Source organism: Berghia stephanieae, chromosome 3, assembly GCF_034508935.2.
Source record: "Berghia stephanieae isolate SIO BIC M18660-M18661 chromosome 3, UCSD_Bste_1.3, whole genome shotgun sequence".
Lineage (NCBI taxonomy): Eukaryota > Metazoa > Mollusca > Gastropoda > Nudibranchia > Aeolidiidae > Berghia > Berghia stephanieae.
The window spans coordinates 40,403,541-40,429,288 of NC_088362.1; the positions used below are offsets into that span (position 1 = coordinate 40,403,541).

Below are 25,748 nucleotides of genomic sequence, written 5' to 3' on the forward strand. Positions count from 1 at the left end.
AGAGAATGTGTAGTGCACAACCAGTGTGTGCGATTAACTTATGTCCGATTAAATGGAGTCGACTGTATTAAATATTAAAAGAGAGATAAGAAAACAAAATGAGAGACAAAATCATAAAGCTTAGCTTTGTCATGTTAAGCCAGCCCTGTGCTTTCTTGTGTTTTTTTTTTTTAAGGGTTTTACGGCGTTTGCAACACATTGAGGTGATATCAGCGCCAGTAAAAAGGAAGAAAATTAAAGAATAATTACAATTAATTGCACCCAAGAAAAGTTAAGACAAAAGGGAACTGATTCAAAATAGGAAACAAATGTTGATTCCAAGAGCACACCATCAGAGTACTTAGCACAGGATCCCACTATGAGAGGAATACACTCAAATGTTTACACAATACACAACTAACTGCATAACAGAGGGATGATTTACAAGGAGAAAAAAATATCATCTCCCAAAACTATAACTCTACATTTGACTATTTCCCTCCCAGTCAAGGACTCCAGCCAGGGCTGGGACAAAAACTAAGTAATCCCATTCCAAAACAAAGACAGAAAGCAACTCAGAAAACAAATATAAGGGGATAGAAGACACAGTGACCTTCTGCCCATAATTGGACGTTAAAGGACCCCACCCAGGCTTTCTAGCATGTTTTTTTTTTCTTTTATAATATCCGGTAGAAATGTTTTTGTTTTTGTTTTTAAGGGTTTTACGGCGCTTGCAATACATTTAGGTTATATCAGCGCCAGTAAAAAGGAAGAAAATAGTAAAAAGTTCTAGAATTACAATTAAAGCACACAAGAAAAAGTAAGACAGGGGAACTGGGGACAAATAGGGATCAGATGTAGATTCCAAGAGCACACCACCAATGTACATAGTTTGAGATCACCTCTAAGTCTCATCCGGACACAAGCACAAAATCCAACCAAGAGGAATACACTCAAATGCTAACATTATACATTGAAAATAAAAAATATAATAATACATTACAGAGAGATGATTTACAAGGAAAAAAATATCATCTCCCAACACAATAACTATGCATTTGACTGTTTCCCTCCCAGCTAGGACCCCGGCCAGGGCCAGGACAAAACCAAGTAATCTCATTCCAAGACAAAGACAGAAAGCATGTAAGAAAACAGTTATAAGGGGATAGAAGACACAGTATGTACCCCCCTGCCCACTATGGGAGGTCAGGAACCCCACCCAGTATCCGGTAGAAAAGTTTGTTTCATTAAATTCTGAAAATAATGTGCTATTAATATGATGAAAAAATCTTAACTTCAATGTAAAAAATTGGATCAAATTCATTCTATAAATGTAAATATGGGGTGGTAAGTAGTAAGTTTGGATGTGTGGTGATTAATTACAAGCAGAAAAAGTAAAAGACTTTAAAATGGCCCTTTATCATACATGTACGAAAGTCCATATCTGCTTTATGTGCAGCTATGTGGTCTTGTGGTATGACACTCACTTTCGGATCGGAAGGTCCTGGATTCGAGCCTCGCTCGGGCATAGTTGAGTCCTTGGAAAAGGCTCTTTACTCACATGCCCTAACCATACTCAGGTGTAAAATGAGTACCTGGTCGTTAACAGTGCTGCCACTGTTGGAAAAATAATGTAATATCGCCAAAAGGCGTTATGTCTCGTTCTTAATGTTACTTGTTGCTGTTGGTCAGGGATCCTTAGTAAAGCACTTTGAGCATGTTTATTGGATATTGCTCTATATAAAAAAAAACTAAAGTTCATAAACTGGCCTCTTTTGACCAAACTTTTCAATGATAATTTGATTCAATTCTGTGGTGTGATAGGAATAATAATAATAAACATTGTAAGGTAAAATGAGAAACATAATAGCTGTGCCAGTAAATGCTTTGGTAAAAATTAAATGTTGGAACATGTGGAGCATGTGATCAAGATCTTTTACTTTCATTATCATTTTCTGAATGTAATTCAGGATGGTGATAATGGTTTTTTTTTGGTTTTTTTTAAAGAATTTTTAATTTAGTGTTTTGTGTTTTGTTGTTTCTTTGGGGTTTTTTTTTGTTATTAGATAAAGGAGGCAGTCATTGTGGACTGATGTAGAACCAATCGGTCAGGGCGGATCGACATTTCTTTGCTAGACGAGAAATTCAATCTACCACAAAATAAACAAGACCAGATGGACAAAGTGTTGGGATCTGACATGACATGAAGCATAGTTGTTATTATTCTTTTGACATAATTAACAAGCATCTCAAGGTATAGTTTGATCAATTCTCGGGGAATGATAAATCATGACTGAAAACAGTCCAGCATCAATAATCATTTGTTTTGGGTTTGTTTGGGGGTTTTTTGTTGTTTTTTTAAATGTTTTTCTTTTGGGTTTTCTTATTTTTTAAATTTATTTTTGGTGCAATCAAAAATCAAAAGCTTTACTAAATACTTTAAATTGTAAAGTAATATATCACATTCAATTTATCTCCTGTTGCCTTTGGTTTATTTCAGGAAAACTAAGCCACACTCAAGGCCACTATTTCCTTATTTTTCTGTAGTTTTCTGTAGCATGAGCTATAACTACTCGCTGTATAGAGACAGATTATTTATATAAATTTCAGTAGCATTAAAACATTCGGGAATTTTGATCTACAGAGCTGCCAACCTATAACTTTAGTAACTTGAGATAAGACTATTTATTTTTTGTCAAAAGCCAACAAACATTTTAATTTTAATTTTTGAAAATTACCTTTCTACTATATATAAGAAATAGGAATAATAATCTTTACAACTATTCTTACACCAGTCTTAATGCATTAAAGCAATCAGAAATAAGGGACTGAAACTCGTCGGTAACAACTTTTTTCTTTTAAAGTTTGCTTTTGTGAGGACTCTTCAGAAAAGTAATATTGCTTTAGCAAACATCACTAAATTATCAAAAGGAAACAAATCAAGGAAAAAAATGCTAACAGTGGTTAGAAAGCCTCCCAGAGTGTTTATAAGACCTTAAAAAAGGGGGAGTAGGGAGGAGCAGCCAGGAAAAAACTGTAGTTGACACCTCTGGATAAATGTTCATATCAAATCAAAGCAAAAATCAATAACTTTACATTATTACAACAAAACCATTTAAGACCAATGAGTAAATATAAGATAAAATCCTTCTGCTGAAAAGTAAGTCAACTGAAAGATACTAATTTATCACATCATCACAACCATACCGTTTTTCAATATATTCTTATTAGACCTCTTAAATTTAACCAAAAATAAATTGTATTTTTAATCTTTACTTGGCTAAATGAAATAAAATTAAATGAAAATAATTAAAAATTAGTATTATGCAGACTTGTAAAAAGGATTTTACTTACAGCATTCAGCTGTAAAAAAAAAAAGTTGAACATATTATGATGTATAATTCACAACCATTAATTTTAGAAATGAAACTGGAAAATAATCAAATTCAAGAATAAATTTGAAAATATGAAGGAAAAAAAACAACACATTTTCAATTATTTTTCACTCTCATTATTAAATAATAAGTTTTTTTAAAAAAAGAAAAAAATCACAACCGGTATTTTATAATACATACTAACCCAAACAATGGAAATATTATTTTAGCCTTTAAATTATGGTAATGAAAATAATAAAAACCTGTGAGTTCCATATTCTTGAGGAAGCAAAATTTATATATCTAATATTCAAAGTTTAAATTTTGTAAAATAAAATAAAAAAGTTTTTAAAAATAACCAGAATTTCAATAGACATTTTTCATGCACAGAGATTTGATGTTTTTGTTTTTGTTTTTAAGGGTTTTACGGCGCTTGCAACACATTTAGGTTATATCAGCGCCAGTAAAAAGGAAGAAAATGCGATAGTAAAAAGTTCTAGAATTACAATTAAAGCATCCAAGAAAAAGTAAGACAAAAGGGAACTGGGAACATCTATCAGATGTAGATTCCAAGAGCATACCATCAATGTACTTAGTTTGAGATCACCAATAAGTCTCATCTGGACACAAGCACTGCCCCCACTAAGAGGAATACAGTCAAATGCTTACATTATAAATCATAACAAATATAATAATACATAACAGAGATGATTTACAAGGAAAAAAATATCATCTCCCAAAACAATAACTATGCATTTGACTGTTTCCCTCCCAGCCAGGGCCAGGACAAAACCAAGCAATCTCATTCCAAAACAAAGACAGAATGCAAGTTGGAAAACAGATATAAGGGGATAGAAGACACAATAGGTACCTCCCTGCCCACTATGGGAGGTAGGAACCCCACCCAGACAGAGATTTGACAACATCCTTGAAAAAATATGATCTATAATATAATGATACGATCATATATTACGAATAAGATAGATCACTAATGTGCTTTCTTTTTCAAAGAATGGCATAAATTACAAAATAATATTCATACAGACTTTAAAAGTGACTTTAAACATTATACAAAGCAAAAAAGGGTGCACATTTGTAATTTATTAGTATTTTTTTTTTGGGGGGGGGGGGGGGGGTAATGCCCATCACACAAGGGGTTCGACGTAACTCCGATCTGATATGCTACCTTACATTTTTTGCGGAGATAGCAGTAACAGCTATGGGACTTAGAATATAATAACTCAAGCTTGGGTTATTGACTCCTGAAATGCATTCCTATTACAGTCTCAGTGAAAACCATAAGATAGAAAATCAAACCCCAAATCTTACAAAATAAAATAAAAATAAATAAGAAAATTTAGTGACAAGACAAGACCAGCTGACATTACCAGGTGAACCAGGTTGTAAAGCGCTTTGGGCACGTTTAGTGGATATTGCGCCCTATAAAATCTCTATTTTTAAGATTTTTTAATGGCAAATGAGATTCTGGGCAAAGAGCAAAGCTGATACAATAATCTATGATGATAGAACAAATTGAAAGACACCGAGAGATTTTATTTTTCAGCCTTTCAAACTTGGTAAATTGAAATGTTGAACTCAATTTGTCCCCGCATCACAATCAACAGCATCAAACTTTTGCTAACATCTAGTTTAAAAACATTTTTCATTGGAATCTTTTTATCATGTCTTAAAGTTGTGACAACCCATATCAAAATGTCATGATCCGAATTTTAAAAAATAAAATAAAAAAACGAGTAAGAAAGAAAATTAAAGAAAGTATGATAATCAAGTTTCCCACAATGAAGAAAAATTGGGGGGAAAAAACGTTTTTTTATTATATTTTTGTTTGATGAAAATTAATTGCTACTTTATAATTCATATCATGAAATTCATCATCATGATTATTATCATCATCATCAATCGTCATCCAATTCATTTTGAGAATTTGCAGCAGTTATCACACATGCCGTAAATCTAAGTGACTTGGGATATAAAAGTATACAAGAATAGTAGCATAAGGGAGAGCTATCAATTAAAAGGTAAAATCACAAGATACAAAAATCACTTAGATTCAAAGACAGCGCGTTTCCCTCAAAGAATCACATGACTTGATAGAGTCTGAATGTCTTGTTGATGAAAACAGCCTTGAAGTATTTAGCGTAGGACGGATTTTGATGCCTAACTGCATCACAAAAACGTAAAGTACTTGTGCTGGTAAGTCCCTCCATGGCTACCGGTTCATCAGGCATCTGTTATGTAGACAAATAAAAGAAAATCTTAGCATAATTTTTCTTTCTTTTTTTTTTCTATTATTATTATTATTATTATTATTATTATTATTATTATTATTATTATTATTATTATTATTATTATTATTATTATTATTATTATCATTATCTTATTTTTTTTCATTGTTTAACAAACTCGAAGAGAGATAAGACCCGGAAGGTTCCCATATTTGCCCCCCCATTTCAAGTACTTTTGTTTTCTTCCTTAAACAAGATTATTAACCCATAAATTTGTCCACTTTAGACAAGGATGATTCCTATTGACATCAGATGTTTGTTTGATGGACTATTCATATTCCTTCATGGAATGCATAGGCTTTAGTATCTAGATAACGATACTACACGAAAGGCATAATTTAAAAAAAAAAAAAATTATATATTAAACTGTAAAGATGTCAAGCAAGTGAGGTAGTATTTTTGACCACACTTTTTTCAATTATTTGAAAATGTAGTTCTGCTATTATCTGATGCCAGCCATTCAGTTTTCATATAATTTGTCAAAGACATACTGATTAAAACGGACAAACTACATATCTTATTTTTTTAGTGTTGTGTTTTTATACCAAACATTACAAAAATCACCTTTTGACATAATCCCATATACTATATACCCTTTGTCAGCAAAACAAACATATAAAAAACAAAGTAGGGTTCTTAGTTGATCTTTTGAAGAGCCTACACTTTCGACAAATACTCGGGTTGAAATTGTTTGACAAAGTGCCAATTGCTGACCTTTGGACAAGAACAAACCCAAGAACAAATGGATGTCCAGGTCAGACGCAGAAAGTGGCGATGGGTTGGCCATACCCTGCGGAAAGAGCCCTGTAACATAACCAAGCAGGCTCTCGAATGGAAACGGGGTCGTCCAAAACAAACTTGGAGGAGAAGCCTTCACCAAGATTTGAACATCTCCAATCTTACCTGGAGTGAGGCAAAGGTCTGTGCCAAGGGCAGAAGAAGATGGAGAAGTGCTGTTGAGGCCCTATACTCCGCCAGGAGCCAAGAGGCATAAGTCAAGTAAGTCACACCTTTAAAAGTTTACATTTTTGTATAGATATTATTTGAAGCTTTTCTTTACACTTCAAGATATCCATTCAAATCCCATTTGAAACACATTTACATTACATTATGAAATAATGCTATTATTTGACACTCATTTGAAAAACAATATTATGCGATTTTGTAACATTTAACACCCATTTGAAATGTCTTGTGGCATCGTGTCTCATTAAGTTTTGCTGTTGACTAAGAAGCCCGTTTTAAGTCATTCCGTTTTCAGATCATTTGCCAAGACACTGCTTGAAACGGACCAATTCCATTTTTGATAAAATAGACCCTTGTAAAGTGCTTTAAACACACGTTTAGTGGATATTGTGCTAAATAAATGCTCAAGTTTATATTAATACGTCATATTCAGATTGAGATTGTGATTTGAATTCCGATTTAGATTTAGTTTTTTACAAGGTCAGTAACATGGACATCTTTTGTAAGAAAGTTGGGCTCTGTTGACGGCTTTCACTGATCAGACAATGGGATTGTTTAACATCTGATGCAGCAGATTTGGATGGCCCGTACCTTTTTAAAAATCTTTTGTTATCACTGTTTGTTCAGGTCCTGGGTTCGAGCCTCGTGCTCAGCCTATAGTTGAGTCCTTGGAAAAAGCTCTTTACTTACATTCTCTCACCGTACTCAGGTGTAAAATGAGTACCTGGCCGTTAACATATTTGTCTTTGTCGAAAATTTGTAATATTGCCTAACAGGCATTATGTCCCGTCCTACATGTTAAATGTTGCTGTTGACCAGGGACCCCTTGTAAAGTGCTTTGAGCACGTTTAGTGGATATTGCACTATAAAAAAGCTCAATTTAAAAAAAATTTTTTTTTTTTTCAGTAACATCCTCAAGCATTGAAAGTTCAGTATTTGGCACGTTCGATAATCATTCATTCATCAATTCCATTTTTTTTTTTCTAATTCATTCTTGAGATTTTGACATAATAAGAAGTTTCCTTTATTTTCCATTCATCATCAGCTATCATACCTGTAAGATTGCAACTTGTGAAGAGTGCACAAAAGGACTGAATTGTCACTTTTTACTAAATATGAACACCAAGTAAATGTTCATAAGTAATCTCACTCTTCCAATATCTGACATTTTATCCTGCCAAGGACACGTTCAAAACTGAGCCACTTTGCATGCAAAGTGTCTTATTCAATACATCTCCTGATGGTCTATACAAATCACTTACAACTCCATTGTCAATGTCAATCAAATCAGGCAATCTACAACCATCCCTGGATGGAGCCATGCAAATTGAATCTTCCAGAATGATGTAGTTGCTGTTGTAGCCTGCCAGAATAGTGTGGACATCTTTTGGGCTGCGTCTGCCATAGATCTGATAAAGCTGGGTAAAAAAAAAAAAATACAAGAAGAGTACAATTTTCAAGTCAAGGTTAACCTGCAATTATCAGTTCTTGGTAAAAGTATAAAACAAAAAATAAATATAAATATAGACCACTTTTTAAAAAGATACAAAATAAATGGTGAACTGTTGTTGTTGGCTGAAAAAAGAATTGAGCCCAAAACGTCTGAATTTCAGGTTAAGTATCCTTTTTGAAAGCTATTAAACTCATTAATACTTTTTTAAAGCTATTATTCTCATTACCACTTTTTTAAAGCTATTGTACTCATTACCACTTTTTTAAAGCTATTATACTCATTACCACTTTTTTAAAGCTATTATACTCATTACCACTTTTTTAAAGCTATTGTACTCATTACCACTTTTTTAAAGCTATTGTACTCATTACCACTTTTTTAAAGCTATTATACTCATTACCACTTTTTTAAAGCTATTATACTCATTACCACTTTTTTAAAGCTATTGTACTCATTACCACTTTTTTAAAGCTATTATACTCATTACCACTTTTTTAAAGCTATTGTACTCATTACCACTTTTTTAAAGCTATTATACTCATTACCACTTTTTTAAAGCTATTATACTCATTACCACTTGTTTAAAGCTATTATACTCATTACCACTTTTTTAAAGCTATTATACTCATTACCACTTTTTTAAAGCTATTGTACTCATTACCACTTTTTTAAAGCTATTATACTCATTACCACTTTTTTAAAGCTATTATACTCATTACCACTTTTTTAAAGCTATTATACTCATTACCACTTTTTTAAAGCTATTATTCTCATTACCACTTTTTTAAAGCTATTGTACTCATTACCACTTTTTTAAAGCTATTATACTCATTACCACTTTTTTAAAGCTATTATACTCATTACCACTTTTTTAAAGCTATTGTACTCATTACCACTTTTTAAAGCTATTATACTCATTACCACTTTTTTAAAGCTATTATACTCATTACCACTTTTTTAAAGCTATTATACTCATTACCACTTTTTTAAAGCTATTATTCTCATTACCACTTTTTTAAAGCTATTGTACTCATTACCACTTTTTTAAAGCTATTATACTCATTACCACTTTTTTAAAGCTATTGTACTCCTTAACACTTTTTGAAAAGCAATTCGAAAGGATAGTAAGGCATGACTATGGTAATGGTTTAAACTCTTTTTTCAATCTTACATTCAAAATGTCGCTCTGAATATGGAAATATTTTACATTTCAATTTAACATTAATTATAATATATCTATATACATATCTATGAAACGCATTTACATTATAGGTTTGAACTCCAATAGACTTGCCAAGCGTTCATTAAAACCCTGATTCAGCAATTTCTACCTCAACTCAAATTTACTCTTTACAGGATAATCAGAGAATTACTTACAAATTGTGTTGTACTATTTTTTAATTTTTTTTTTCTCTTATAAGGAAAGATTGAATTTACATACAATTATCCTTCTGATCCAATTCTCAGATCACGTACTGATAATAATACATTGTGCAGCTATGTGGTCTAGTGGTATGACACTCGAAAGGTCCCGGGTTCGAGCCTCGCGCTCGGCGCATAGTTGAGTCCTTGGAAAAGGCTCTTTACTCACATTCTCTCACTATACTCAGGTGTAAAATGAGTACCTGGTCGTTAACAGCGTTGTCTTTGTCCGAAAAATTGTAATATCGCCTAACAGGCGTCATGTCCCGTCCTACATGTTTAATGCTGTTGTTGATCAGGGACCCCTTGTAAAGCGCTTTGAGCACATTTAGTGGATATTGCGCTATATAAAGCTCAATACATTCCCATTGCCATCATCCACCCCTTCCCCAATTTGTGTGGCCTTGTCTTATGACCTGTATGTGTCTGGTTCATGTGCAGCTGAGGACAGTAAAAAAGTTAAGAACTTCAAAAAGACTCTTAACTCACATTCTCACCACATACTCAAGTGTAAGATGAGTAATAACGCTGCCTCTGTAAAAAAATAAATTATAATGGCACCTCAGAGGTATTATGTCTTGTAGTCCTGCATGTTAACTGTTGCTTTTGCTTGGGTAATTCACGTAATTCAGTATAAAACCTTTATATTTTGTATGGTGCATAATGGAAGGTAGAGAAAAAGAAGGATAAAAATATTTGAAGCAGTCTGGAGCTATTAAGTGATCCATATATAATAGGGAGTTTGGATGGGAAAGATTGCTTGGATCTCATGTAGTAGATGAGGCAGGATCTAAAACATTTGTATACATTGTCAAACATCTTGCAAACGCATAATATAAAGGCTATCTTTTTTAAATCCACTTACCTCTTTGGTCTTGTGTCGTAAATATTTGTCTTCATAGTGTGGATGGTTTGTTATGCGTCTTCCGGTACAAAGCTTGACACCTGCAAGAAGCTGCATGCTGCCAGTAAAAGCTGCCGTTGGTGGTGTGTGATTACTGTAAAACAATTGATTGTTTTTAATTACTGAAAATAATCAACTCTCTTTAAAAACAAAGTTTTCAATGCAATTGTAATGTTGAGTTCAAATTAAAAGGGGGAGCACCAACTATAAAGATAAAGATTACCGAAAGATTTTTGAGAAACACACATTTTTAAAGAATTGCCCTTCTATGTAATAAAGTACCAAATTTACATCATCAATATTATCAACCTTTGAATGTGAACGACAGTCATGAAAAAAAAATTGTTTTCCATTGTCTAGAGTATAAATAGTCACCAGAAAAGGAATACATTTTTTTTAAAGTAACCAGAAACCAGTTATTGGTTTGAAAGACCATATACGTTTCCAATCAAAAAAAGAAATTGTCATTTATTGATTTGGGTCTATCTGGATTAAATAAAGTACTTATTTCTTTCTTTTTTTTTTTTTTTTTCATAAAAATACTTGAACACATCGACCTTCATCTATTTCCTTAGATATTCAGCATTAAAAAAAAAATGAGATTTTTAAAATGTAAACAATATAAAAAATATGCTTTAATTATTAGGGCCTGAAAAATTCAATCTGAAAAAAACCCAAAAAACTAATGATCATATCTGACGAATTCTCAATCATAAATTTATTTGAATAATGTCACATAAAATAGGAGACTTAAGTCCATAATTGATAAGCAATGCAACATCGCTGCTAATGTCTGTCCTATTTTGGTCTGACCTAAAAGTAGACCCTATAGAAAATTCTCACCAAGTAATTTATAAACAATATCATTGTATTTTTGTAATGTTCCTTTGATTATTTATCTGACCACCTTTAGCAGTCATTGTGTGATAAAGAGTGACAACTATATATTATAATGCTGTCAAGGAAAAAGACCGTAAGTGGCTATATATATATATATTACAAGTAGACATACTGTCTTTTTCCTTAAGACAGAATTATAGACAAGTTCAATTTTTAATTTACATACACAATCCATTCCATTAATTCCACAGTGTCAGGATCCCAGAACTCGGATAATTTCTCCATTTCTTCCATAATGCCGGGAAGAACCTGAAATTAAAGAATAGTTAAAATCTTTACTGACAGTTTTTGACTAACCTGCTGTTCTCTGGAAAAACTCATTTTTGAAAATTTAACCCAAAAACTCGTCCTTCAAACATCGATTGATTTCAATGACCCTCATCTTGGCAAATACTCTCAAATCTGGGACTTCACAAAGTCCCAGATTTGACAGTTTTTGACCAAAAAAAAAATATTTTTTTTAATGCCAAGATAAGGGTCATTGAAATCAATTGATATTTGAAGAACGAGATTTCTGGCCAAATTTTTGGAAACATGTTTTTACAGAGTACGACAATTAACTGGTTAATTTCTTTGAAGTTTAAGAAAGAATTACACACTTTTATCAACAAAGGCATTAATTCCAACTCAACTTTTATAAGTTGAGCTTCAAGTTCAACTTCAACAGACTCCTTACCAACCAAGTAAGTACTACCTGCTGCCAAGATGAACGAGACTGTGCTAAATTGATGTAGTCCGGCATCTTAAATGGTGCAGGACTTTTCTCATAAACAGAGTGATCCCCATGTTCTATAACGGTTAAGTCCTACCCCCTCAGTCCATCTAGCAGTGATCTTTTGTACTTGGAGGAGAGTAATTTGTGATAGATTAGCATCCTGTTCAAAGGATAACAAGATATATAATTACTGACCTCTGGGACACTCTGGAAACTAAGAAGAACTTTTGACTCCATGGATCGCATTGCTTAGTAGGAATACTTTTAACTATAAAACAGGCCTGTAAATGGTTGGTGAAAATATTGTCGGAACTTTTTGAACACGCGAAAATAGACACTACAGCACAAAAATACGGACACAACACAGATATGACACGTCAATTGACTGGTCAAATCATGTCACTTTCCCCTACTTATTTATAACGAGGTCCTTATTTTATGGTACCAAAAAAAAAATCCCAATTATTTGAGGGCCCAGGTCTGAGTTAGTAAAATGAAAGGAGGAGAACAATTCCTACCCTTTTGAATGATGTGTATCTCGTGCTTGATGACACAGGAAGCTGCGTATCTTCGCTCCTGTTTGTGTTAAATGTTTACGCTGATTCTTTCGTTTATTTGGATTAATTCTTATAGAAGAAGAAGAAGAAGAAGAGGAAGAAGAAGAAGAAGAAGAAGAAGAAGAAGAAGAAGAAGAAGAAGAAGAAGAAGAAGAAGAAGAAGAAGAAGAAGAAGAAGAAGAAGAAGAAGAAGAAGAAGAAGAAGAAGAAGAGGTGGTGCGCTCGTGTGAGAGCTTTCGAAGAAGAATATATATTTCGAAGAAAAATAATTATTTCGCATTATTTTTTATCCGTCTCACATCCAGACGGAACCAAAGAAATATAGAGACTGAGAAATAAGAAACGGAGATATGCATGTGTGTTGGTAGCAAAATAGAGGGAAACCGGTCCGGTTCGACAAACTTCTGTGCGTGCGTTATTTACTGACTAGGTGTGTGTGTGTGTGTGTGTGTGTGTGAAGACGACTCACGCGAACTTCGCGACCCACTCTCGCTGGCTGTGGTACAGTCATAGATGTGGGCACAGTAGCCAGGCAGTGAATACATGCACGTCAAGTGGAGCGTGTAGGTGGCATGATAATATTATAGCTAACAGATAGTCGGCAAGTTTGCTTTGTCTTTATTTGATGCGACAAATGAAAATTTTAAAATTTTATTTTAAGTCGGCATTTGAAACGGAATAAAATCTATTTTTTTCGAGGAATGAAATAAAAGTCTTTTATTTTCGTTTTTATTGTTTCTGTTCCTTGACGTTACGAATTTTATTTTTACTATTATTTTTTTTTTTTTAATATTAGCACTTAAGAGCAAAATCGTGCTGTCGGAAATCCGACAATAGACGGAAGATTTACAGGCCTGTATAAATGTCAAAGAAATGCCATTACTAAAACTCACCATTTTGATTAATATTGATAAAACAAGGACCACAGCAGATGTGCGTGCAATTGTCACCTGTAATCGAATAAAAAATAATCATTAAACGGCATGTTCATATATAAAACCTTCAATTTTTTTTTTTAATTTGCAGAGTTACAAATATATGGTTCCAACTGCACATCAAAATCCTGTATCTGATAAAAGCTGCTGAAAATGAAAGCCTGGTGCAGAGAACTTTTAGGCATGTAGGATGGCGAGTCAAAAAGTAATGGGACAAATCTCCTACTGAGTTCATTTCTTTTTCATGTGACATCATATTTGGCTCAATTGAACTGACACATTATATACTCTTTAAACCAAAAGTTGAAAATTTTAATTCTGTCAAATTTTGACAAAGTTATGGCAGTTCAAACTGGCTGCCCCACAAATGTCCGTCAACGACCGGAAGCTGTCATTGAATTTGCTTTCGAAGAAGAAACCTCGAGTAACATTTTTAAACACACTGGGAAAGTTTATAAAACTCAGGCTTTTTGTAGAAGCAGATGCAGATGGAATGTGTATTTCATCATTCAGAAGAAAATGAGATGCAATATCTTTATCTGACAAATCTTGTGATGGTCGCCATCTAATCAGTGTCAACTCAATGAATCAAATAAAGACAGAAGCATTGATCAGATCTGATAGAGGAACTTCTCTTGATGAGATAGCAGGTACCAATAGACATTGAAAGGACTGAAAGCAAGAATTTGTCAAGTTAGACCGGATTTGGAGATGGAACAAGTACGGTTTCTTCATGAAAATGTCCCTCCACACACAAATGTCAGGAAAAGGGAGGTAATCGATGGACAACACTGTCTCACCCTCCATATTCAACAGACTTGACACGTTCAGGCTTCCATCTTTTTGGTCTACTGAAGCAATGAGGGGACATTGCTTTGAAGATGATGAAGAAGCCAAGAGGTGAAAAATTGGCTGAAAGTTCAATCAACACAGTTTTGAGGACAAATACATGGCCTTACAAAAAGGTCGACGGTGGCTATCAAGAGAGGCAGAGACTATGTTGAGAAGTAGCATTCTACTCAGCTAATGCCAAGGGGGGGTTGGGGTTTTTATTGAGGGGGGGGGGTGAGTGAAATTGGCCCTGTCACCTCTAGGGTTAAATGTGTAGTGGTCCTTCAGAGTCTTTAGGGCCATGGAGTAGTTTTGACAGGACACTACTCTTTAGCAAAGTACTTTCCACCAGATTAAACAAGACTCAGCTACTCAATTACTGCTGGATGAACAGGTTGATCAAAAAAAAAAAATCTCGACTGCATCTGAAATCGATCTCTGTCTCTTCACGTGTGAAGTGAGTGCCCTACCAACTGAGCTATTGAGACATTTTAAAGGGTATAATCCGAATATTTAAGACAACATACCGCATGTCTGTGACGGATGTTCAAACACTGTACCAGTGTGCTCCAATAACTTGTTTCAGCAATACCCACTGCAGCAAACACACAGATGTAAGGAGTCCAAAAGTACTTCATCCTCAGGGTAAATAAGGCCAAAACACCAAAGAAAACAGCTTGGACTGAAGGAGAGAGAGAGAGAGAGAGAGAGAGAGAGAGAAAACAAATATCACATTTGCTCAGTTGCAAACCTTTTCTGTCATAATTTGACAAGAAAGTTGGATAAAATTTCATATTTTTCAAATTATCAAAGCTGATGGCGACAAAAAGTTAAAAAAGGAGAGAAAAAATTGAACGATTGCATTAAAGCCCCATTTTTACTGCACTAACCCCCGCTTTTAGAGCAATTCAGATGGTAAAATCATCATTGATACTCTAGCCAACTTTTGGAGAGTGGGAAACTGCATCTGTTTGTTCCACCAAACATCCGGGTCTCTCACTGCCAGTACATTTGATTGGAGGAAATATATTTTTTTAGGAAATCCCTCCCCTGGCTCCAAAATCGCTGATTTCCATGGATCCGAGGAAAACCATCAGCACTGAATGATGGTAATGTTATAATAGGATATCTATTATAAGCAATGTTGTCATACAAATCCATAATATTTTATACAAATTGTACAAAAGTAGTGATAAAAGTTTATGTAATACATAAAACCACTTTGAGTAAAATCAATAATTTTAACATCATTTTAAAGGCTATTCAAGGCTAATTCTATAAAACTTTTTAATCCACTTAATTCGATGGAACAAGTGAACGGTTGGTAATGCAAATCAAAGACGGCAGTGATTCTGGTGGTTTTGGCTGTGGTGGCTGAAGTAATTTCACCCTGTGAAACAGATACGTTGTAAAAACTTACCGACATGAAAAACCAACTCTGGTCGACCACTTAGGCTCGTGTTGGAAAGAGCTTGATGGTTTCCATTGAAATCAGCTTGTGGCTCATGCCTGTTCTTTCCTCTGTTGAATGGGAGAAATTAGAGGGACTGCTCTTATTTTAAATCTAAATCTAAAAGAGTTGACCTAAAAACCTGACTTTCATTCCGAATCATCTACTCTGAACCATTTTTCTCACTTTTATCAATATGTGAATACAGTCAAATTTATCAATGAATGATTGAATGAGAGAACGATATGAGCAATTTGTTTTAGACAGGTTTCTTTTGGCTTTGTGGTCTAATGGCGCCACACTCAGTTTGTGGCCTGTAAGTCCCAGGTTGGGAGTCACTGTGGATGGTTCAAAGCTAATTCTCTGGAAAAGGCTCTTTACTCACATTTTGTAACGTGTAAAATTAGTACCTGGCTGATAACAGTATTGTCTCTGTCAGAAATATAAATGTGAAAGCGGTTTATAGGTATCGTGACTCATCTTAGACATCAAGTTTAGGTGCTGCTGTAAAGCACTTTTACTACACATTACAAATATTGCAATGTATAAAAGCTTATTATAAAATATAAATCAGAAATGTATTTTCATGACTTAAACTTCAATTTTCAAAATGGCCATGGCCTACAAACTGCAGGATAGCCAAACAGATAAAGATTTGCACGACCAGTCAGAGGGCAAAAGTTTGAGTCATGCTTCTAGTATCTAATATATTTCCTTCAGCTAAATATTTAGCGTTTATTCCTCATTTTGCAACATTATTCTGAAGCTGACACCTGATTCATTTCAGTCTTACCTTTGAATGAACTGAAAAAATATTTTCTCATGGGAATGAATAAAAGAAATTTCGATTAAACTTTTTCATTCAAAAAAATCTAAATCAATTTAATCATCATTTCTTGTGTTGATATGTTCTTTATCTTCAGTTTTACATTATTTATCTAACTTCAACTATGAATGCAGCTTCTGTTTCAGTTATGAAAGTAGAGTTATTTGTATCACTTTTTTTCAAAACTGATAGTAGATTATGTTGGAAGAGAAGATGCAATCAACCCCGTCTGCATTACCTCCATTTGCTGAATACTGTGTAAACCACAGCACACAAAAACAGGATATGGGCAGCTGCATACAAAGGAAACACAAGGTTAGAGGTCAATCTCCCAAACACGTCTCTTGTAATGAAGCCAAATATACCCAGACACAAGTATAGGCGTGAATCAAAATCCCTGTATTAAAGAGATGATGAAAGTGGGGTGGAGGGGGATGGAAAAATATAAGCTTAATCAATGCTCAAAGCCAAAACAATAATGTCGACTCATTTCTCTTCTCTTTTGTTTAAATACTGTTATTTTCATATTTGTTCAATATTTTGATGATTAAAGAAAGCTGTGGATAAACTCAATATTAATCATTCGACAGATATTTTGTCCCCAAAAAAATGGCAGTTTCTCATCAGACAAAGTCAAGCCATTCAATTTACAACAAATGAAAGTATTTTTTTTTTTCAGTTCTAAAATGAATCTGTTTATGATAAACAAAGTTCTTTCAAATAATAATTGTGAAGTCTTTCATTTGCCATAAATTGGTTGACCTGACTCAATCTCCACTATTTCCTCTATGTTAAATCTTTCTTTAAAACAACAGCTGCTTTCTTGCTTATTCTGAGACTGCAGTTTTTGCTATTGAGGTCAAAATATTTTGCCCAAAGCTCTTTCTTATTTCATAATTTAAGGGTGTCAAATAAACAATTAAATCTGTTGTCATTTTAATTTTATTTTCTTCGCTCTTCTCTCTTTTTTGTTGTTGTGATCTAGTCTGTATGTATCATGATTTGCATGCACTATGGAAAGTGGTTGAATTACCTTTCGTCACCAATGCCAAACTTGTTCAAAAGAAATTTTGAGATGTGTTCATCTGAATCAACTTTAAACACTACCTGTTGAAACAAGAAATGCAAGGGAAAAAATTACTGAAAGGGAACCAAAAGACACAGGTTTCTAAACAAAACAAGCTTTAAATGTTTTCAGTAAAATAAAACACTAAGACCAAACATTTCGACGGAAAAAGTTCATTCCAATTTCAAATTTGTTTTTGTTGTCGTTTTATCAATATCTGTCACTTTTAACTCAAACGAAGTATGGAAAAAGTTCAGATGTTGTCATTGGTGAAGTCATACCTATTGAAATTTATATCTTATAGATTCTGATGCAATACTCTGTATTAATGTGTAAATATAAAAATATATCATCGTAAGACAGGAGAATTGCCTTAAACACACACACATACCTACACCCCCCCCCCCCCCCCCCCCCCCAAACACAAACACACACACAAAGTTGACTAGCTTTGATCATTATTAGAAAAGTATATATGTTATGAAGAATATTGCCATTCGTGTTCCTGGCAGGGATATGATTTTTTTAATAACATCTATCAAAAACAGTCAAAATGATATAACGACTTGATCAGCCTATGTCCAATACTCAGTAGATGTCAGCGATAAGAGGTTTCTCTGGTCCCCGGCACTGTGTTCATAAGTTAGGCATTTTACACACATTACCTCAATCAACTCAGAAGAGAATAAGTCTCACGCTAACAGAATGAGGCTGATAATGCAACAGTACTGGAAGGATGCTAATAGGCAGTTTGCGCTGTATGAAATGAAAATTTAATTCCATATTATGGCCTGCTGAGGGAAATAAATGAAGCATTGTGAAACACACTGAGATTAGCAAATTGTAATTAAAAAGATTTTTAAAATCCGGTACGACAATGGTATGTATTTCTACCACTTACCTTTATCAAAGCACTGATGGCTGCCATCATGAAAAGGGACAAAATGGAAAGGCCCATTACTCTCCCAAGATTTCCAAAAAACGTGGTAGGTGAGGGCTTGTGACCCTGCAACAAACGAATTTTTTATATTATGTGTATAATTATCATGCTCATCTTCATAATCAACCTTATTATATCATCTCATTCAAAATTAATCTAGCTTTTCATGACTTCTAAATGGTCCAAATAGCTTAGTTGGTAGAGTCTTAAAGATCTGGTGGAAAGAACTTTTCATTTGGATATTCTAGCATCCTAACCAAAAAGGTAGCAAGCAATTGCTATTTTCTGTTTCACGCTATAAAAACAGAGATATACTCAGACTCAAAGGGTCTAATAGCTCTGAAGGAAATCCCAGATGCAGTCTTATGGCATTTTCTGTCCTTCCTATCTATCTACTTATGACAGGGTGGCTGAATCAGATAGATTTGTTGGAAAGTACTTGGCAATACACTAAGCTCCTATTAAAAGGTAGCAAGCAACTGATATTGTCCATTTAACATTACCTTAGCCGGGATAGATTTCATTTCTTATGTACCTTATGGCTCTGTTGACCTAATATTTTTAATACATTTTTCTTGACTTGACTTCAAGAGTTCTGTAGCTCAAGTGGTAAAGCATCCGACGATAAGGTGAACTTGAGCGGAGCTTTAACTAATACATTTTAAAAAATGAAACAAGTTTCCCATCCACTTAAAACAATTAGTTTCTAATACAATTTTAATTCACAAAAAAAATTATATTCCAACAGAAACTGAAAAACAAAACATAAAAAGTTATGCCACTTGACTTTTCGGGCAAAAGCGATTGAAATCCTGAACATCTTCAGTTTGGAAGTCCAGCTTACAGAGACATTGAGCTCAATCTGGTTCCACCTTGAAATCAATGCACCCTGAGGTCTTTTAAGTGAATAGTAAGCAGCTAGAAGCTGTCAACTTTAAAAAAAAAAAAACAATGCACATTTTGATTTCAAATTCGTATTTGCCGACTAGACGTGCATAAAACTTGTCTGCCGTCTGTCTGGATTTAAAGTGATGTAATAACGTTTAATAATAATAATAATAATAATAATAGATCTTTATTGTCCATAAATATGGCAATTTGTCATTTAGTTACACTTGTCATAACGTTATATGATAACTATAACATTGAACAGACACCTCACTCCTACCCATTCTCTCTCTCTCTCTCTCTCTCTCTCTCTCTCTCTCTCTCTCTCTCTCTCTCTCTCTCTCTCTCTCTCTCTCTCTCTCCTCTCTCTTCCTCTCTTTCTTTCACGCATGCGACATACACAACATTAACATTTTCATTTCATTTTCAATTCGTTACATTCTTGGCAATTCAACACCAAATATTATCATCATTATCAATTGGTCACTTCATCTAGCCTAACATTAAACAAATTAATCAGTCAATCAGTCAACGCATCAATCCTTGGTTTTGCTGTACCATATGAAATATTCAACATTTTTATTGCTGATGGAACGAACGTTGATTTATACTTGTTAGTTCCACATTTAATCTGACAAAAACTTCTCCCAGATGGCAAAAGATCAAATTCATGGTATAAAATATGTTTTTTTATTGTTGGTAATTGAGAATGCTTTCCTTTCTATTGCTTTTCCATGAATTCTTTCTACTTCATCAACAGGATGATTTATTATTTTTGATGCCTCTTTGTAATTCTAAATCATCATACAACGCTTTATATAATATTAAGCGAAGGATAGGTTTTCAATCAACAAATCGCGAAATAAGATAAAATTAGTGGTGCACTTTTGTGTCGAAGTAAATAAGGCCGCCGCCATTTCGATTTCCTTGAGACAAAAACATTGATACGAACGATTTTTCCGAGGATTTGAAGCAGAACTCTAAACGTTAAAGTTTGAAGTACATACCATTCATTAATACGAACAATCATACAACGTTTAATACGTAAATGAGTGAAATGTTGTCATGAAACAAATAAATATCAAAAGAATTCATCACATAGGTGTAACTGTGCGTCGCTATTCAGCGCCGCCATTTTGGATAATAAGGCCACGAGGAACATGGAGAAGAATTAAAGAAGCTGATATACAGAGAAGTGGTAAGACCTGGAATGAGATTAAAAAGTTAGCTCGGGATAGAGAAGGATGGAAACTGTTTGTCTGTGGCCTATACCCTGACCCAGGGTGAAAAAGGCAATGATGACGATGATGAATAATGTTTTTATTGTATTTGTTATTGGCTGAAGAAGTGTTTTGAGTCTGAAATGTTCTGTCTTTGGTATTGTGTTCTCTTTTGAAGCTGTTATATTCATTTTTGAGGTCTCCCAAGATTTCCAAAAAATGTGGTAGGTGTGGGCGTGTGACCCTGCAACAAACGAATATCTTATACTATTATGTGTATAATCAACACGCTCATCTTCATAATCAACCTTATTATATCATCTCATTCAAAATTAATCTAGCTTTCCGTGACTTCTAAATGGTCCAGATAGCTTAGTTAGTAGAGTCTTAAAGATCTGGTGGAAAGAACTTTTCATTTGGAAAAAAATACAATGCACATTTTGATTTCAAATTCATATTTGCCGACTAGACGTGCATAAAACTCGTCTGCCGTCTGTCTAGATTTAAAGTGATGTAATAACGTTTTTATTGTATTTGTTATTGGCTGAAGAAGTGTTTTGAGTCTGAAATGTTCTGTCTTTGGTATTGTGTTCTCTTTTGAAGCTGTTATATTCATTTTTGAGGTCTTTTAATTTATTTATTATTGCTATATGCCCTTAGTTGAGCTTATTGTCGAAGCATTTGATAATGTAGCAGAATGAATTCTGTGGACATCGTATAGGGGGGATGGCATGCAATTTCTTTTCTATTTCATGCTATAAAAACTGTGATAAACTCTAGATTCATAAAGGAGATTTTTAACTTTTGTAGAGGAAATAATAAATGAACTCAAGTAGTCTAGTTTCCTCACGTTTCTTACTGTTTTTGCCTTTTTTATTTTTTTTTTTTTTTTGTTTTGGTTTATTTGTGTTTGTGTATGTGTTTGAGTGTGTGGGTGTTTAAAACTTATTTCAATAATAACATACCCATACAAATAAGATGAGGAGAAAGCCAAGCATGAAAGCCACTGCCCAAGAACTAAGAATCATCTGGTTACCAAACTGCAAGATGCACACAATCAACAAGGACATCAGCTGGCACAGGACTACATTCCGAACCTGCAGATAAAGATAAAGAGACAATCAAAAAGCAATGTAAAAATCTAAGCTAGAGTTATCTTAAATTAATTCATTAAATTAAGAATCAAACATTCTGGTATGAAGCTGTTTTCAGTCTTGTTCTATCTGGCATACCAGCAGCATGGGAAGATCTGGTAGAAAGTACTTTGACATAAACACCAGCATACTGTCTTAAGGACTCAGGCAACCTCTAATATGAGGGTAAAGAAGGTAAAATGTCATTTGCAATAATATTTCAATACATAGTGAAGGAAGCAGGGCAATGCTTTTACTGCTTTATTGATTTGTTTCGGGGTTTTTTTTTATTTATTTTTTTTTTGGGGGGGGGGGGGAATTGGGGAGAGGGGGAGGCAAGAAGAAATAAGAGAGAGAGAGAGAGAGAGAGAGAGAGAGAGAGATGTTCTCAATTTAATTTATAATTTATAGTTAAGATATTGTATTTGTTCAATTTAAAGGATAGTTATTCAAAAGTAACCTGTTATTTATAAATATAAATGTAAATAAAACAGAAAATAGCTAATGCCGATAGGAGTTTTTCCATATAATATATCAAATGTTGAACTTGTAAAAAAATATCAGGAAAAACTGAAGCATGTTTCATCCCTGATTAATAATGATAGTAACAAGGAATAAACATCATATAAAGATAATAATAATAACATTACATTAAATGTTCGAGATAAGCAATTTTAGATCATTTCACAATGAATATCGCTTACCTTATATGAAGGTAAAAATCCAAGAACCCAAACACCGAATAAGGAAAACGACTGCAACATCATAATGAATTGGTTGAACTGCCACATTAAACAAAAGGCAAAAGTACTTATAAATATCCCCGGAATAGCCAGATTCTGTGAAAGTAAATAAGTTAATAACATGATACAGCATGTGTTGAGTAGGAATATATTCAAAGACAACTAATCATTTTTTAAATGTGTATAAACTGAGATAAACAATTCTGCACACCTTTCTTATTTCCTGGGACACTTTTTTAATGACTTACACCTGATGATCATCGCTCTTATGGTTTGAAACAAATTTGTAGAAATAAATTTGAGTTTTATCTTTTAATTTTCCATTAAAATTGAGATATTTATATTCCTTGAATATATGTTCAGGTAATATATATGATCTACATCTAATGATTAAAAGCTATGTATCCACTTACCTGGAATGTCTTTGAAATCTGAGGTTTGAAATAAACAGTCAACGCTGCTGCCTGGATCCATATAAATGGAAGTGAGAAGCTTTCCCTGAGTGGAATACTGTTGTATACCCGTGTTGTGTCATACCTGTCAAAAAAAAAAATAAATACATAATGGCTTAGAGATGACATTTAAAAAATAAATTAATCTCATATATTCTTTTGAAAAAAAAATCATGCAGCACTTGCAGCACATCATTTGTAGTAAAAGTAAAGTTGCAAGTACTGCTCAATTATACATCATTCGAATATGATTTGTCCTTTAAAAATCTGCATGTATTGCTCTGTGTCAAATGTGGAAAGTATTGAACAAAAATGAATATAACAACTTACAAAAAAAAAAGAAAATACTCACCACAGAACATTTCGAGACAAAAACTCTTGCTCAGCCCTCAACAAAAACAATTTAAACAAAAATACTTAAAACGTAATAACTGAGCAGACAGGAGAAAAAGTCTCTGGAGGTCTGTCTACTTGGAATTTTACAGAAAATATCGTTTTAATTATTTTTGTAATGTTGTTGACAGAAGAAGGGTTTTGAGTCCAAAACAATATGAGTTAAGTATTTTGTTCTTTTTAAATCTTTGTTCAATACTTACTATAGTCCACAGCTTCTAAAAGTTAATTATTCATTTTAACTATAGCTTGTGTTAAATTATGCTGTGCCATCAACATGAGATAAATAATCATTTTCTTTTAAATTGTAAAGCCTTTAGAAGAGCATTATGCTTGCTGTGGATCAGTCGAATATTTTTTTTTTTAATTCTAAGGTACTTAGAGCAAAGTGGTTACTCTCGATCCTATAGATATGAATTTTTATTTTTTTAAATATGCTGATTAAATTTATAAGGGTTAGACCAGTAATGACAGAAAAAAGGAAATTAAGATGAAAATTTGACAAACCTGTTGAAGCTGAAAAAAACAGCCGTGAGCAGAGCAGCAAGCCATGAGCCTGACATTAGCCAAGTCATGACATAGAGACCTGCTATCTGAAAGCCTTGGAGGGCAAAGACGGAGTGAATATAGAAGAAAATGGGCTTGGTCTGACAAATAATTAGAAGATAAGAAAAAATATTTTTTTAAACTATTTATTTGCTTTATTACTCTTCAAATTCCTTAACAATTCAGTCTCACTTTGTCTTTCTCAACTAATATACCTTAAGCCTCGAACCAGAAGCCTTCGGTCATCATAAAAAATAAAATAAAAAAATGATATTCCCTTTATTCATCACATAGGGGAAATTTGTCTCTAGGGTCTATTCCAAGGGAAGACTGGAATAACCCATGCCTCAGCCGCAGTGCAGCACTGCAAATTGAGCTAAGGCTCAAGGCCACACAGCGCAGCGGTGGACGATCGAACTCTGTACCTTTCGGATACGAAGCAAAGATCGTACCGCTGAGCCACGCTGTCCCATGACACCACTCTACAAATATGTACCGAAAATCAAATTAAAATCTTTTGGTGATCTCTCTTTTCAATATTTCGGCTCAGAAATACCCTACGGCAATCCATTACAAATACCCTATGGCAATCCATTAGAGAAATACCCTACGGCAATCCATTAGAAATACCCTACGGCAATCCATTAGAAATACCCTACAGCAATCCATTAGAGAAATACCCTACGGCAATCCATTAGAGAAATACCCTACGGTAATCCATGAGAGAAATACCCTACGGTAATCCATGAGAGAAATACCCTACGGCATTCAATTAGAGAAATACCCTACGGCAATCCATTAGAGAAATACCCTACGGCAATCCATTAGAGAAATACCCTATGGCATTCCATTAGAAATACCCTACGGCAATCCATTAGAAATACCCTACAGCAATCCATTAGAGAAATACCCTACGGCAATCCATTAGAAATACCCTACGGCAATCCATTAGAAATACCCTACGGCAATCCATTAGAGAAATACCCTACAGCAATCCATTAGAAATACCCTACGGCAATCCATTACAAATACCCTACAGCAATCTATTAGAAATACCCTACAGCAATCCATTAGAGAAATACCCTACGGCAATCCATTAGAAATACCCTACGGCAATCCATTCGAGAAATACCCTATGACAATCCATTAGAAATACCCTACGGCAATCCATTAGAAATACCCTACGGCAACCCATTAGAGATACCCTACGGCAATCCATTAGAAATACCCTATGGCAATCCATTAGAGAAATACCCTACGGCAATCCATTAGAGAAATACCCTACGGCAATCCATTAGAAATACCCTACGGCAATCCATTAGAGAAATACCCTATGGCAATCCATTAGAAATACCCTACGGCAATCCATTAGAGAAATACCCTATGGCAATCCATTAGAAATACCCTACGGCAATCCATTAGAGAAATACTTTACGGCAATCCATTAGAAATACCCTACGGCAATCCATTAGAAATACCCTACGACAATCCATTAGAAATACCCTACGTCAATCCATTAGAAATACGCTACGGCAATCCATTAGAAATACCCTACGGCAATCCATTAGAGAAATACCCTACGGCAATCCATTAGAAATACCCTACAGCAATCCATTAGAAATACCCTATGGCAATCCATTACAAATACGCTACAGCAATCCATTAGAGAAATACCCTATGGCAATCCATTAGAAATACCCTACTGCAATCCATTAGAGAAATACTCTATGGCAATCCATTAGAAATACC

General features: G+C 34.0%; 1 protein-coding gene across 3 annotated transcripts in view; it reads right to left on the minus strand.

Annotated features, from left to right (window-relative positions):
• Positions 1-2,322: 2,322 nt before the first annotated feature.
• LOC144967733 (protein C-mannosyl-transferase DPY19L3-like) overlaps positions 2,323-25,748 on the minus strand; it is a 45,975-nt gene continuing 22,549 nt past the window's right edge. For 2 of the 3 annotated variants that reach the window (XM_078905312.1, XM_078905310.1), the window contains exons 5-18: positions 23,961-24,100; positions 23,022-23,145; positions 22,570-22,704; positions 21,698-21,829; positions 18,586-18,690; positions 17,652-17,725; positions 16,857-17,015; positions 15,763-15,863; positions 14,870-15,024; positions 13,470-13,526; positions 11,471-11,553; positions 10,366-10,498; positions 7,888-8,043; positions 2,345-5,602 (exon numbers count right to left, since the gene is read on the minus strand). In XM_078905312.1, the coding sequence (XP_078761438.1) occupies positions 5,453-5,602; positions 7,888-8,043; positions 10,366-10,498; positions 11,471-11,553; positions 13,470-13,526; positions 14,870-15,024; positions 15,763-15,863; positions 16,857-17,015; positions 17,652-17,725; positions 18,586-18,690; positions 21,698-21,829; positions 22,570-22,704; positions 23,022-23,145; positions 23,961-24,100 (1,704 nt within the window). In that variant the 3' untranslated portion in view covers positions 2,345-5,452. Of the gene's footprint in view, positions 5,603-7,887; positions 8,044-10,365; positions 10,499-11,470; positions 11,554-13,469; positions 13,527-14,869; positions 15,025-15,762; positions 15,864-16,856; positions 17,016-17,651; positions 17,726-18,585; positions 18,691-21,697; positions 21,830-22,569; positions 22,705-23,021; positions 23,146-23,960; positions 24,101-25,748 lie in introns of all 3 variants that reach the window. The other variant, XM_078905311.1, reaches the window with a different exon arrangement.